The sequence below is a fragment of the Excalfactoria chinensis genome, chromosome 16 (assembly GCF_039878825.1).
Source record: "Excalfactoria chinensis isolate bCotChi1 chromosome 16, bCotChi1.hap2, whole genome shotgun sequence".
NCBI classification, from domain to species: Eukaryota; Metazoa; Chordata; class Aves; order Galliformes; family Phasianidae; genus Excalfactoria; species Excalfactoria chinensis.
In genome coordinates, this window is record NC_092840.1 from 3,507,719 (window position 1) to 3,523,183 (window position 15,465).

Sequence of the window (15,465 nt, forward strand, 5' to 3'; positions counted from 1 at the left end):
GAGAACAGCATTTGGAGTTCCTCAGCTGGGAGAACAAATGGTATAAAGCGAAGGAGCAGCTTTCCTGAGGGCAGGGTATGGCATTAAATACTAAGGTGCGTTTTCCCCTAAAACCATAGGCTACTTACAGGCAGCTTCATCTTGTTGCTTGGAAGTCTCTTGAGACAGAGTAAAGAACTCTGGTTGAAGTTGGATCCATGTTGGATCACAACCAGTGTCTCATATCAGTACGCTTGTTACATGTTGGTGGAGTTTATAAGGAATGTCTTTGGCACGAATAAGCTTTTAGAAAGCTTGTGAAAGGTGAGGCCAGCAGTAGCTCCCTTCTTACACTGGAAGCATGTATGATGTGTACCTTCACTGCCACGTGCTGCCTTCAGTGCAGTTGGTGCTGTAGAGAGCCCTGCTGCCCAGGAGGGCACGCTCCCACCTCCCTCGGAGTTCCCTTCCAGTACAGTAATGGAGCCACTTGTTGAGACAGGAGAAACTCCTCCTCCAGCCTTTGGGAGAACATTGTGCTGACAAAGGCAGTGAGGTGCTGCCTAAAACCAAGTAATGGTCACTAACCTGCCTTGGGTTCTGTGCTCAGAAATGGCCAGCGCCAGACTGTTTTCCTTTTAAAGTCTGAGAACCGTGCTGCCCAGGTCTAATGGAATAATCTTCAGTGATGCAACTACTGAGGGAGTGCAGTCCTGTCTGTGGCCTTATCTCTTCATTAAGTCACACCTCTGTGCTGCACAAGTTAAATTCCTTTAGCCAGCATGTCCTGCTGAGGCAGGATTATTTGGTGCTCAGGAAGCCAGAAGATCCGGGTTCTGCTTGTGATTTGCTACAATGGAATCTGTAACAGAACTGCTGCATCTTTCCTTGTTTGAGGGTTTTGTTTGTCTATTCGCTTCTTGCAGAAGAACAATGAATAGTGATCGTTTCTTGAAATGGAGGTTTTTGGGGGAGGCTGGTCTGTGGAGGATCAGAGGGGCCTTTCACAAATTGGTGTGAAATTGGTTTTTTAATGCACAGGGAAGTGGATCCTGCCTCCATTTCCTGAAGTAGCCAAGGAGAGAGGTGCTCTGGCAGAAGGCTTGGTGCTATAGAAACACTCTGTAGAAGCACAGCAGAGCTGTCCGTGTGCCTGGCAACAGCGGACTCAGAGGGAGGGGGGAGTAATATCTCTAATGCAGAATATGTAAATCAACTGATGTGTTCTAAGAAGTGAATGGAATTTGAAACTTCGGAAGCCTACCTTTTCCTTTGGATTGGTTGATACCACCTCTCCTTACAAAACCATGGCACGGTGCTAATTCTCAGCTGAAAATGCATTGTCAAATGGGGGGATTTAGTGTACCAATAACTAGAACAGCCAGCGGTGAGCTGCTGCTGAGCATCTGTTTTCTCCATGCAGGAGGGGATGTTTTCCATTGCTTTGTGACTCATTGCTAACAGGAACTGTGCTCCTTTGTTTCCTTCAAGGTGTTCTGAATGCCAGGATCCCCTCACTAACTGGTACTATGAGAAAGATGGAAAGCTGTATTGCCACAAAGACTATTGGGGGAAGTTTGGGGAATCTTGCCATGGCTGCTCTCTGCTGATGACTGGACCTGTGATGGTAAGGAATGTGACATAGCCGCCTCCAACTGCTTGGCTGGGAGTTGTCCTCACTATGCAAACAACCGAATAAACTGAAAGTGATAATCCTCTCGCTACTCAGCTTTTGTGTCAGAGATCTACAGTGAGGTTTATCAACATTCGTTTTTAAGAAGAGCGACTGAAAGGAGAGAGATGTGAGGATCTGAAGCATGTGAACAGAGAGGAAAAAGGTGCCAAAATGCACAGGAATGAGAAATAGAAGGATGAGTAACAGGACGCTGGTCTCCGTAGTGCACCAGTGTCCATGGGGTAGTTTTCCACTGTAGTGCAAAGTCAGATCACTCAGCTCAGGACAAGCAGCAGTTCTGGCTTTGGATGCCTGGACTATAGTGTGAATGGGTTTCAAGCCAGCGCTGCCATGAAGTGGTGTTAGTTGGTTTAAAACAGTGAACTATGCCTGCACCATATGAGATTCCACTTCTTGTTGCAGCCTTGCAAATATGTAACCTCTAAAACTGTCAAGAATGAAATATACCTATTATTTTTCTAGAGTCTTAATAAAAACGTTACTCAAAAGTAGTACAGAAAGTTTCTCATTGTCTGTTGAAATCTTTGCAAAATATGGTCAATAAGGGAAGTTCCCATAAGGAAAATAGAATTTCAGTGAAGAAAAATATCCTTCAAAAGTATTTTGTAGTCTCAGTTTTCTGGTTTTTTTTTGTTGGTTGGTTGTTTTCCTCCCTGTCAGCTGTCTGGTAAAGTACCTTAATTTGTGCATTGCCTGTCTGCCAAAAAAAAAAAGCCCTTTCAGCTTTATTAATTCAGGCGTAACATTAGTTATCGTGCCAAGAGCAAGTGAACAGGAAGGTTTAATATCTTGTTTACTAGTCCACAGCAGACTATCAACTATTTTTGATAGCAGAGCAGCTGCCAAATGTAACAGAGGTTCCTGGACACAGGCTTGGCTTTGCATGTTGACATGTTTGTTTAAGTGAAGTTTTGCAAACAAAGTGCCAGGGTTGGGGTTCCGGAAAGGCAGAATGGGCTAATGTAACTCCAGTAAAAAGCTGCTCCTTGGCTCTGAGATCTGAGTGACCAAATTAATGAGAGGAAAGCGGCAGCTGCAAACACTGATGGATTTTGTTCTTCCTGAGCACTTCCCTTTTCTGTCTGTAGGTGGCTGGAGAATACAAGTATCACCCTGAGTGCTTTGCTTGTATGAGCTGCAAAGTGATCATTGAAGATGGGGACACTTACGCACTGGTGCAGCATTCCACTCTCTACTGGTGAGACAGAGCTGCATACTTTGCCACTGGGAAATTGCATTGCTCCTTGCTCTATGTGTAAGCCACATTTAGCTGACCCCATGTGGTTCAGCTTAATGCTATGCTAAAGGATACAAGGGACCTGTCTTTAATGGGGGGGAAAAGGGGGATGAAAGGAGCGGAGCAAGCATCAAAACTGTAGTTTAGGGCCACTGGAATAACTTAGAAATGTGAGTTTGGCAGCGAGGGATAGGACACTACCACAATGACTCTCTTCACTTCTTCTAGTGGAAAATGCCATAACCAGATTGTGCTGACACCGATGATAGAAAAACATTCCACTGAGTCTCTGCGTGAGCAGCTGCCTTATACGCTGACACTCATCTCCATGCCAGCAGCTACTGATGGCAAAAGGGGCTTCTCTGTGTCTGTTGAGGGCGGCTGCTCCAGCTATGCCACTGGCGTCCAAGTGAAAGAGTGAGTATGACAAGGCTGTGTGCAAAGTTCATCTCTGTGCAGAGGGAGCTGGTAAAACTTCTGCAGTCCTGCTGTCCTGCCAGCTGCTTTGATCGCTGTGGAGGTCGTTTAGAATGGGAACATTTAAGAATTGTAACGGAGTAGCAATTTTTGCCATTGAACAAATGATAAGCTCTCCCCAAACCAGCTCAAACCCAAGCATTAACTCTAATGGAAATTAGCACTGTTTTACTTCAAGATACTAATAGAAAGAGAAGCAGTAGAGGTCAAATAGTTTTTGTAATTGTGGCTTAATTGACTTTTCCCTCACCACTGTAATACCTGTATTCAGAGTTAACAGGATGCACATCAGCCCAGATGTCCGAAATGCCATCCACCCTGCAGATCGTATCCTGGAAATTAACGGAGCTCCCATTCGTACCTTACAGGTGGAGGAGGTGGGTAGAGTTCTGTTCTGAAGCCTCCTTCTCATCTCTCTTCCTAAAGCTGCTCTGTCTCTTGGCACTGTTCTCCCACCCTACATACAGTGTATATGTACACCCATCGTGTTCATGTTAGCAGTAAGAACAGACACAAAGACAAACTTTGCTGCTTACTCTAGCTGAAGAGGAACTAGAAGGAAATGCAGTTGGGATGCAGTACTGAATTTGTGGCATTCAGTCACAGAGGAAGATAATAAGGAAAGCATAAAGCTGTGGCATCTTAGAGGACGGAGAGGCTGTGAAGACTCTTTATGTATTACTAGTGAAGGCTGCTGTTCTAATCACCTCAGAGGCATCTGGTAATAGACAAAGGTTCGGCTTATCCTTGGCATGAGGTTATCATTGAAAAAAAGAAAGTATATATTTGGTGTCTGCATTTACAAGAAAATGCTTTTTACAGCTACTAGGTGATGCTGCAAGAATGTAGTGAGACCACCATCACTTTCACTGCATGAAGATATTACTGTTGGTGTTGGACAGACATTAGGAGCACAACAGCTTTAGTTTTTCAGCATTGTTCAGGGTGAAATCTTGTGTAGTTTTCAAACTCTGCTCTAAGAAAAGAAAAAGTTTAGTCTCTTATTTTTGGCCAGAACAGAAGCAGCTTTGAATAGCATGAGAAACTTCTGTGGAGTTGGCTTGTTTTGTCTGGTAGACAACTGTGGTGTGTGCAACTAAACCAAAACTGAACTGAACTCTGATTTCTGAGGGGCGATTCTGCTGTGTCTTCTGTGTCTGCTGTCCTTCATGTTTCTGGTTTTTTGCTACCATCCTTCCCTTTGATTTGCTTGAAGGTGGAGGACTTGATTCGCAAGACAAGCCAGACTCTTCAGCTGCTGATAGAGCACGACCCTGTCTCACAGCGCTTAGACAAGCTTCGGTTGGACTCCCGGCTTCCCACCCACATGAAGTCACCCATCTCACCCTGCTCCATCTCTCCGCTGGACATCAAGGAGAATCTGGAAGGAACGCTCCGCCGACGATCCCTCAGGTAAAGTCTTGAAGGCTCTGACCTAGCTTGTGTTTGCCCCTTGCTTCTTGGCTGGGCTGCTCTGTGCTTAGGCCCTGTGGTTCGAAATGACTGCTGAGATGTGACTAATCCATGGTGTGAACCACCAGTTGAGACTTTCACATCCTACTGTTGACATACACACTCTTCATTCCCTTTCAGGGTGATAAACTTTACTTAATAAAACTGAGGCGCTCTACTTCTACCAAAGAAAAGATATTGAGTTTTACAGTTAGAAAACAGAAAGGTCAGATTTTTATCATCTGTAAATGGCTGGGGAAGAATGTGTCCTCAAAGGGAATGTGACTGGTATTTGGGAAGAAACCTTGTTTACCTAGACTGGTGCACTCAGTTGCTTGCTCAGTATTTTAATCTTTGCTTAGAAGTAATAAGAGCTGCATCTTCACAGCTTCTTCCTACTCACGAGCTCCACCTCTAATCGACAGTTCAGGGGATGCATTGTTGTTAGTCACTCCAGGCTTGGATGCTGCTCTAGGTTTGTGAAGAGCTTCCACAGTGCTGGGACGGCATCTGGCTTTTGTGACGTGAACAGCACTAAAGTGCATCTGGAAATTGTTCCCATAGGAGCTAATGATGATATACATTGAGCCAGAAGCTTCCTAGCAGCTTTACTGACCTCATTTCCTTTACTTTCTAGGCGAAGCAACAGCATTTCTAAGTCTCCTGGCCCCAGTTCTCCAAAGGAACCCCTTCTTCTGAGCCGTGACATCAGTCGCTCTGAATCTCTACGTTCCTCTTCTAGCTGCTCCCAGCAAATCTTCCGGCCATGTGATCTCATTCATGGGGAAGTACTAGGAAAAGGATTTTTTGGACAAGCAATCAAGGTGAGGGAGCTCCCCAGGCATTCATCAGTTACTTTGTCTACAACAGTCTATCTTGTAAACCTCGACAGAGTGGCCTTTCTTTGCCCTGCTGATAGTGATCAGTCTTGGAACTCACCTGGGCTGCTCAGTGAGATCCACTTCTCTGTTTCTTTGTCTCTTTCAAATGTCAGCCTTGGCTATACTGGCTCATCCCTCGAGTTAGAATGCCCATATCACTGCAGGCACCTGGGTGAGGTGGGGAGAATAGCATTAAGTCCCCAGTTCAGTATTGCTCTCCCACCGTTAGTGTGGCATACTCAAGAGTTTGTCAGGCTGATTCAGTGAGCTCAGAACTCTGATCAGAGCCTAAATGTGGTGTTAGCCATCAGCTCTTGCATGGCTGTCACAGTTAAAAATCTCCATTAATAGACGTTCTGACCTCTTGGCTTTAAGCTTTCTGATCTTGACTAGAGGTGCTTAAGGAGCTACTATCCTAGCACCTATGACAGCCATCAGGGCAGCTTTCTCTGCTTTACTGAAGGTGGTATGAGCTCCTCAGTACTCAGATATTCAGCATGTTATGGGACTTTTCTCCTTACACCTCACTCATCACATGTTTCCATGGATGGTGGTGGGCCAGTACTACTATACTATACTGTACTAATGAGCATATTTCTCTTCTCCTCTGTCATAGACAAATAACAGGTCCAGGTAAGCAGAACCTTTCCTCTGTCGCATGCTTTTGTCATCTGTGTCCCCACAGTCAATGGCACAAAGGCATTTTTTTCTGCTCAAATTACCTGTCCCGGTGCATGCTCTGGGAATTAAAATTGCCCTCTTGCAGTTCCATGATGACACTTGTTTCAGTTCTGCTGATATGTCAGCTTAAGAATACCACTTAGCCTTGCCTTGTCTTTGTCCCTACACTTCCCTTTATCTTTGGGTATTAGATATCCCTGGCTTTCATGTCCCTGGCTGAAATGCGTAGTGTTCCCTGGCTCGCTACTTATATATGGATGCTTGATTTCAGATGGGAGCAGAAGAATATAATTCTCTTGCTTCTCCTGTGTTATTGTATTATTCCATGCATTTGTATTCCACCCACTATGTCCCAAGGTTCAAATGAGAACTAAAATGCCGCAGTGTTTGCAAAAGCTCACAAGCTTCTGAAATATTATAACTGGGCCTCATGTTCTGGGTTGCAGTTCTGGAGGTTTTCTGAAAGGCGTTTTATTTTAAAAGGTGTGAGGCAAAAAAAAGCAACAACTTCCTTGATCTTCTTATTGAATGTTTTTGTTGCAACTAATACTATTTATGATCAGAACAGTCCCTTTCTGCTCCTAGAGATAATATGGTTATTCAGTTACCTAGCAATTTCAAAGCGATTTAGCTATCCAAGCAAAGTGGCTCCAAAGGGAGATTCCAAGAAAACTCACTTATTGGAATTTGGCACATTTCTGTTCACTCCTATACCTATGCAAGCAAGGCAGAGCTGATTAAGAGAAACCTCTACAACACAGGAGAATGCCATAAACCAGCTGGATACAGGCAGCTCTTGGAATTGGAAATGCTTTCAGTGCCAAAGGGTAGGAAGTGCATTGCCCAGTGCTCATGGTGTGTTTTTTCTGGGTGCATGCTGTATTGGGATATTTCTTGTAGGCAGCAGAACACTGCTCCTAAGGAGCACAGTAAAACAACTGCTTCCTGCCTTAACTGAACACTCTGTGCAACCTAGTTCTTCTTACACATGCTTAAGTTTGATATGCTCATCAGAAACCAGTGAGCTTCACGGTCTCCTTTAATATCAAAGCATACTAAAGTGGTAGTGTAGCTTTGCATTGTTTGGTTTCATTTCTTATGCAAGTGAACATTGATTTCTTTGCTGATACAGAATGTAGCTGATGGAACCTGTGTATAAACTGTAAGCATCATGCTGGGCAGGTGCTTTCTGTGCGGGAACTTGAGACATGTACAAGTCATAACCTCTGAAGGAATCAGTTCTGTGCAGCTCAGCCATAAGCTTTGTAAAAAGGAGACTGCAGCTCTAGTTCTTGGGATGCTGTTGGTCTCTTGGTATGATCCTCTGTCAGCTTTAGGGAGTTTTGCTTACAGAATCTTTGAATTCCGAAAGCAGAAATTTTATGCTGTTTTCTTTAGATCCCTGGGCTCCGAGTTTTTTCTTTAATGCCTTCTCTGGAGAGAGGGGGAGGATGTTACTTTTCAGAACAGTTGCAAGAGCATTGGAGCTATTTATTCTCAAACTTGGCCTGTAGTTGTGGTTTCTCTTTCCATCAGGTGACTCACAAAGCAACAGGAAAGGTGATGGTGATGAAGGAGCTGATTCGCTGTGATGAGGAAACACAGAAGACTTTTTTGACAGAGGTAAGAGCAAACTTTCCAGAAGTTTCTGAGCCATGAGGGTGGTGACGCTCCTCCATCTTCCCCAGTGACAGAGTTATCATGACAGCAGACTGGCAGGAAGTGCTAAGGAGGGAGATGTTGCACCAGAGAGAGCCTGACACCAGCTGAATGTTTGCTGCAGCAAAGTGTGACTTGCTTACACTGAGCAGCAGCCATGACTTCAGCTCCCAGTTCATTAATTTTTCAGTGATACAAAACAGACTGAGTCTGAGGCAAGCAGCTGTGCAAATACATAAAGGACTTATCCCTTGAGCCTTTTGCACAAATACAAGTGATGCAGGCCAATATCCATAAGATGTTTAAGACTCCTGCTGTATTTAAACTGTTTTCTTGGCAGCTGCCTGCCATGTTTTCCAGTCGTATTTAGCTTAGAGGCAGGCAGCTCCCTGAACAGCTGACATGCAGTACAGAACAGATAGCTGCCCTGCAGAACTTCTGTCTCTGAAAAGTTTGCTGAACCCAAGGGCACTTTCCTTAAAGACTAAGATCAGGTTAATTGCGTGATGTGGAAACGAAGAGGCAAAAGGTAATTGAATGCTTTATGATTAGGGGCTGAGCGCACACTCTGGTGCCTGGAGGTAACCTCCAGGATAGGAATGCTGTCCTCTCTTGGACAGGAGCAGTGCAAATATACAGAGAGGATTTACAAGGAGCTGCTTCATTCTGTGCTCTGAGATGTGTCTCTGCCTCCCAGGTGAAAGTGATGCGCAGCCTGGATCACCCCAATGTGCTGAAGTTCATTGGTGTACTGTACAAGGACAAGAAGCTCAATCTCCTCACTGAGTACATTGAGGGTGGCACCCTGAAGGACTTCCTCCGCAATGCGGTGAGCACATGCCAAGGGGAAGCCTGGTAGGCCTCTACTTATTATGGAATGAGCTTGACAGCACTCTGTGGATGTGCCAACCTTATGATGCTTGTTGATAGTACTTTTGTGTGGAACTGTGTGGAAAAGCTTTTTCTTAGCTGTGGGTAGTCTGGAGCAGGAAGTGCCTTTTTGTTGGGGTTGTATCAATGTTTTCTGACTTCTGTAAGAGTCCCTGTAGAGGAGGAATTGTTGTCACCAGGTGGCTGGTAAGATGGTCCCTGACTGGAGAGGACTTGTCTTTCAGGACCCGTTTCCCTGGCAGCAGAAGGTCAGCTTTGCCAAAGGAATTGCCTCTGGAATGGTGAGTCCAACTCTTCTGTGTCACTGGGCAAGCCTCCTGGGTCAGGGTTAGCAGCTTCAGTAGGATGATGATTGAGGGGTTGTGGATCTTGCCTGGCTACTAGCACATAGCTGAAGTTTGTAAATGTGAAGGGATGTATTTGCTTGGAAACCTCTAACAGAGTTTTCTTCTGTTCTAGGCTTACTTGCACTCTATGTGCATCATTCACAGAGACCTGAATTCACATAATTGCCTAATCAAGTTGGTGAGCTATACCTCTGTTTCCTGCAGTATGCTGTTCCCCATGTCATCTTCCTTCCCTGATTTTCTCCACATGGTGTTGAGTTCACAGCCCTCAATAGTCAGAGCGGGACTAATTTCAGGGAGGGTTTGGAGCCCTAAACAAGGGAATTGTATCTTCACATAAGGTTTTCCAGACTGATCTTGCTGTCACTGTTTCTTCGTTCTGATCTCTTACCCCATTTCCTGTGGTAGTGTCTCCTGTTAACAGTTCATCACAACTATTAAATACTGATTTACAGCTGCTGCTGTTCTTTTAGCCACTGCTGACAGTGAACAGGAATTAAAGCCTCTCTGCTCCTGGAAGGAGCTGAGGGAAGTGAGCAGTTTGTTCTAAATCCTCTGTGCAGGATAAGACTGTGGTGGTGGCTGACTTTGGTCTGTCTCGGCTGATTGTGGAGGAAAGAAAAAAGCCCACTCTGGAGAAGCCATCTGTCAAGAAACGAACCCTGCGGAAGAGTGACAGGAAGAAGCGCTACACGGTGGTTGGCAACCCGTACTGGATGGCCCCAGAGATGCTAAATGGTGAGATAGCGATACCAGGCTGCGGGTGAGGAACCAGCCTGTGCCAAGGATAGGGATGACGGGACTACAGAAAGCTCCCAACCCTAGTAACGGTCAAACCTATGAGAGCCTGTGTTTTTAGACTTGTTAAACATGAGCGTATTTATACACACAGGTACCCTAGCTGCTCTTTTGCTGTACCTGTCCCGATAAGCCCTCCTACTAGCAGAGGGAATGTTTCTGGCAGACACTGGGATTCTTCAGGAGAGAGTGACAATTACAGTATCAGGGAAGAAAGAACATACCTGAAATAAGACAGAACCTCAGAACAATTTCTGTTACGGTTTCATGCTTTGTAACTATCCCTTGAGACATGGAGTCACTACATTCCAGGAGGCGTATCATGTGGGTGTGTAGATACAGGGAGAAGCCATCTGCAGACAGGTTTGTTGCAGCCTTGGGCTTGGGGTGAGGGTAAGTTGTCTAAGTGCAGGGATAGCTGTTTTTCAGCTTATAGCCCTCAACTTTGTACAGAATGAACTGCGTTCATTAGGAGAAAAACTGTCCCTGCAGGGTGAAATATAATGGATGCAGTTTCCTCCTAATGAGCAGGTCTGTCTGATCAAGCCGAGCACTTTGGGGTAGCTGTGTTATCAGTATTGCCCAACCTAGTTCACCAGAAAAAAGAGAGCTTGGCTCTTCTCCCTCATATTCAACAATTTGTGTTGCTTTCTTGCGTACTCGCTGGAAAGGCCTGCAGGCTGCTGCTTGGAGGCTGTGTCAGACCTGGCATTTGTCAGGAGAATAGCAAGAATGCAGCCTGACATCACCTCTAAAGAAAAAGCTGTTTACCGGATATTGGGCTTGAGAGGGGTGTGTCTGTAAGCAGAGAATGGCCTGCTGGAGCCAGTCTGTGTTCCCAGATTCAGAGCACTGCTGGTGTGTAATTTATTGCCTCTGCAGTCACTGCAGCAGGGACTGGCTGCTGGTGAAGCTGAATGCTGACTTAATGCTAATTGGAGAGGCAGTAGAACACTAGTCGATGGAAATAGGCAGAAGCTTTCTGTAGATATCCATAGCATTTCCTTAGATCTCTGATATGTGAGATTTCCCCGTGTTGCCCTTTTCTTCCCCATTTTAAGACAGAAGCAGAGTTAAAATATGTGATAGTGGTGTATACAGAGATGCAGCTGATATACATATCTTGGGGCAACTGATCCTGCTCAGATTTAAGCCTCGCTTTGCATCCTGCTTGTAGGGCCCTCAAGGGAATAGGCTTAGTTCAGCTTTGGAGGCCAAGCCTGAGAGAGATGCTGGCAGCTCCTGGGATAGCTGAGTGAGTTGTCACAAAACTGAATGCCTTATGTTTCCTGCAGGACAGAGCTATGATGAGACAGTGGACATCTTTTCATTTGGGATAGTTCTTTGTGAGGTAAGTCCAGGACATTACATGGCATCTTCAGCGGACTTTCTCTTCCCGAGTACCATCTCCTTCCATGTGTTTTATCAAGTCCTGTGGTTGAGTACATAGCCTTTTTTGGTAGCACAGTACGTTAAGCTGGGAGTGCAGTCTTACTCCGCATCCATCCTCTTTGTCATGTGCTGATCAAGCCCTGGTATCCGTTTTCTTAGAAGAGAAGTTCCCTTAAACTTTGATTTTTATTTTTACTTTTATTGCCTCAATAAAAGAGTATTCTCAGTAAATTCAGGGATTCCAGTGTAGAAGGCACTTGCTACAGGATGTGGTTGTAGTACTGAGTTTATTGTCATGGAAGAACCTGGATATAAGAAATAACAGCCTTTCTGTGATACCTGATAGAGCTTTAAACCTAATATTCTCCCCATGTGAGAATTTGTATTGACACTGACCTTTTTTGTGCCCAGATCTCACCCTACAGCTCTCTGCTGTGGGTAAGTTCCCTATTAGTACACTTTAAGTCCTCTATAGGCACTGGAGGTAGAGCACACCTCAGTGTGACAGAGGGGTTCATGATGAGCACAAAACTTTGAGTGCTGAGGCAGGACTTATCTCTGTTCCACTCATATACCTCTCCTGTAACTCTCTGGGCATTGGTTATAGTTCTTTCCACTCCCTACCTTCGGTTGTGGGGGTGCTGAATTTACTACTAACTGAGCAACTTGGAATTTGTGGTGCTGTTGCCTTCACAGCACCATTTTAAGTCAAGCTCCATGAATAAGAAGCTTTGCTGGTGGTTTTGTATGATTGTGTTGGAGAGATGGGATGGCGATGCAGGTTGTATTCATTACCTGCACTCAGGAGGGACTGCATCATCCAGTGCACAGCAGTGGGACATACTGAGTTCTCTGGGACATGTACGTTGTCCTGCATCTTCCAGCAGCAGAACCCTGGAGATAAAGTGGTGTCTGGGCATTCCTCTGCAAGAGCAGCCATACTGTCAAGTCTTGCACAAGTTTCATCTGTAGTTTACCTGTATGCACAGTGCATTGCTTATTCCTGCAGCTAGTGCCATAGGACAGGAGGAATGGTATTTCTGTTCTTTTCACCCTAAAACTTTGCACAAAGGAACCCTTCCCTAATGCTGAAATTCCCTGCTTGGTGACATTTGAAGACTATTATTGTGCTTCAACACTCCTCTCATTTCTCCCTAGATCATAGGCCAGGTTTATGCTGACCCAGACTGCCTTCCACGCACACTGGATTTTGGCCTTAATGTTAAGCTGTTCTGGGAAAAGTTTGTTCCTGCTGACTGTCCTCCAGCCTTTTTCCCTCTGGCTGCCATTTGCTGTAGACTGGAACCAGAGAGCAGGTAGGTTTGGGGCTGGGAGAACTCTTAGGTAAGCTTGGAGGATGTGTGCATCTACCCTTGGCGGAAGGATTGTTTAGCACATAGAGCAGGAGAGGACTGGTGTCATGGTTTTGTGCCACACTGGATTCCAGTGTTCTGGGGGAATGCTCCAAGGTTTCCATGTGAGGAAAGCCTGACAACTCAACAGCTTGGAAGAAAGGCTGCTGAGTATGGTAAAGGTCCCGTAAGCAACATCTAAGTCAGGGTAGAGGAGGACTGATTGCTTAGGATTTATCTTGTGCAAAAAGTAGGGGCAGACCTAGGCAGCAGGTATGAAATACAAATACTTAATTTTATTTCAGTTGTGAAGTTCACAGCTTCAGATCAGGGTTCCAAAAGAGCTGGACCTTCCTGGTCATCGGTTGTAAAAACTAATAGCCCAAACATATGTGATCGGAATGGGGGGAAATCATGTTCCTGCTCACACTTCTGTGCAAGGATAATAGCTTGGATACACAGCTGGCCCAGCCATTCCACATGCTGTTCTGCTTCACGTTTTCCACTCACGCTTCCTCACTTTTGTCCCTAGGCCCCCTTTTTCTAAGCTTGAAGATTCCTTTGAAGCTCTCTCTCTCTACCTGGGAGAACTCGCCATCCCACTTCCATCTGAGCTGGAGGAGCTGGACCACAATGTGAGTGTGCAGTACGGACTGAACCGTGACAAGTTACCTGAAAACACAACCTAGTCAGCTCGTCCTGCTGCCTGCATCACTTCTGCTGGAGTTGAGCAACTGGGAGGGAGATGCACTTCAGCCACTTCCAGGGCATTAACAGGGCACCATGCTGTGCATATGCTGCATTGCCTCTCTCTCCCCACTCATTGCCCTCCTCTCGGACATCCTGATTCACTGTGGATTTCTGGCATGCTTCAGAAGCAAAAAGGACTGTTTCCTGCCAACTGCACCTACAAAAGCTGTTCAACACTATTTTTCTGGCTTGAGAGATGCTTCTCTGGCCTTTTCAGGCTTCTTTACTGTGGTGCCTTAGAACTTGTCTGCAAGCTGTGAAGTCACTCTGGCCCATCAGCCAGGGAGGTAATTGCTATAGGAAACTCTCCTGAGCAAGGACCAGCACTTCTGGAATTGCATCTCCCACTGACTGCCGTGATCAGAAAGTTGGGAAAACTGGACATCTGGCAAAAGACCCAACCAGGACAGTGTGTGTGTGTGTGTGTGTGTGTGTGTGTGTGTGTGTGTGTGTGTGTGTGTGTGAGAGTGTATATGTTTGTGCCTGTGTTTTCCAAAACAGCCCACTGATATTTGACGTCAAGGATGGGAGTGAAAAAGACTAGGAACTGAGCAGCTCTCATGAGGAAGCGTGTATGCATTTTTGTTTTGAGGGTTTTTTTGTGTTTTTTTTTTCCTCTGTCTCTGAATACCTCTGAAAGCCCACCTAGAAACACTAAGACCTGCCCCACCGGATGGGCAGCCAGAAAATGAGCCTCTTAAGCATCTTCAGACTCTGACCCTGTACAGTAAGTCTGTCTGCCCAGGGACCTTACCCCAGGTGAGAGCATTTGAACCTAAATGTGTAGGACTGCACTAGACACTGGCTGTGAGCATCCCTTGAAAGGCAAAACTGCTGGAACTCTCAGCCTGTGGAAATGAGGAGATGGTGGCAGAAGATGCTCTTCAGAAAGGTAAAGGTCTGAAGTGGCTCACACTTTGTGCATGGATGATGGTAAAGTGAGATGTAGCCAAAGCTGCTTAAAGGATGAACTTGGTGGTAAACAGGAGAGTACTGGAGACTATACCATCTCACTAAGAGTGGCAGCTGGAAAACTAATTATTCAGTTGCCATTACCTTATCCTTCCCTGCAGGTTGCTCCCTTTGAAGGTCCTTGCAACTGCTGCTCCTGCAGCACATAGGCCGATTGTCCAAGCAGAAACTTTCCTCGGGGTTATTCCCTGCTTTAGGGAGGAAAAAAAAGGGCTTGGAATCACTGAGAGGTGGAGCATTTCTTCCTGCAGATGGAGAAGGAAGAAAGCTCTTGCTTGAGTCGTAGCTTAATGTGGTTGTCAGAACCAAACAGAAGGTTTGTTCAGAAGTTCTACAAACCACTCGGTGTAACTTGATTTTTCAGTGTGTTCCTTTATCCCTGCACCCCCCCCACCCCTTCAGTACTGAACTGTAGGATATGGGTGTGAAGTTTTTGCTGTTAGCTTCATTTCACCCCACTCCCCTCATGCTTTCCCGTGAGTTCAAAATATTGCATACAATTACATGGAACCAGTCGGCACCTGACACAAGCTGTGTGTGTCAGGGGGTTGTTTTTAGTCCATGTAGTGGTGTCTTAGAAATGTGCAGGGCTCCTTGCACTCTGAGTCAGTGGAAGAGCCTCTCTAAACTGGGTCCAGTGGATTCAGGACTGTTAATAGGATTTGTCCTTTCCTCGCCCTCCCCCAGCGCTGGATTTGAGGGGACCTCTGAAGGGAAGAGTCCTGGTGATTTGTGGGTGAGATTTATGAACTGTGGTTTGCACAGCTCCACGTTCTAACTAAATTTAAAAAAAAAAAAAGAAATGTATGCTGTGGAAGCAACATTGTGTTGTCTGTGTATAAATGTAATAAAGCAGGAAACTGCATCTTGGGTTTCTCTTGTCACAGAAAGGCAACAACAA

General features: G+C 45.5%; 1 protein-coding gene across 2 annotated transcripts in view; it reads left to right on the forward strand.

The window, feature by feature from the left end:
• Window positions 1-15,428, forward strand: part of LIMK2 (LIM domain kinase 2) — a 29,235-nt gene extending 13,807 nt beyond the window's left edge. For both annotated transcript variants that reach the window (XM_072350778.1, XM_072350780.1), the window contains 14 exons: window positions 1,471-1,606; window positions 2,764-2,873; window positions 3,141-3,329; window positions 3,661-3,766; window positions 4,606-4,802; window positions 5,479-5,665; window positions 7,940-8,026; window positions 8,760-8,891; window positions 9,178-9,234; window positions 9,413-9,478; window positions 9,864-10,038; window positions 11,394-11,449; window positions 12,649-12,806; window positions 13,375-15,428. In XM_072350778.1, coding sequence (XP_072206879.1) covers window positions 1,471-1,606; window positions 2,764-2,873; window positions 3,141-3,329; window positions 3,661-3,766; window positions 4,606-4,802; window positions 5,479-5,665; window positions 7,940-8,026; window positions 8,760-8,891; window positions 9,178-9,234; window positions 9,413-9,478; window positions 9,864-10,038; window positions 11,394-11,449; window positions 12,649-12,806; window positions 13,375-13,531 — 1,813 coding nt within the window. In that variant the 3' untranslated portion in view covers window positions 13,532-15,428. The remainder of the gene's footprint in view (window positions 1-1,470; window positions 1,607-2,763; window positions 2,874-3,140; window positions 3,330-3,660; window positions 3,767-4,605; window positions 4,803-5,478; window positions 5,666-7,939; window positions 8,027-8,759; window positions 8,892-9,177; window positions 9,235-9,412; window positions 9,479-9,863; window positions 10,039-11,393; window positions 11,450-12,648; window positions 12,807-13,374) is intronic.
• Window positions 15,429-15,465: the final 37 nt, after the last annotated feature.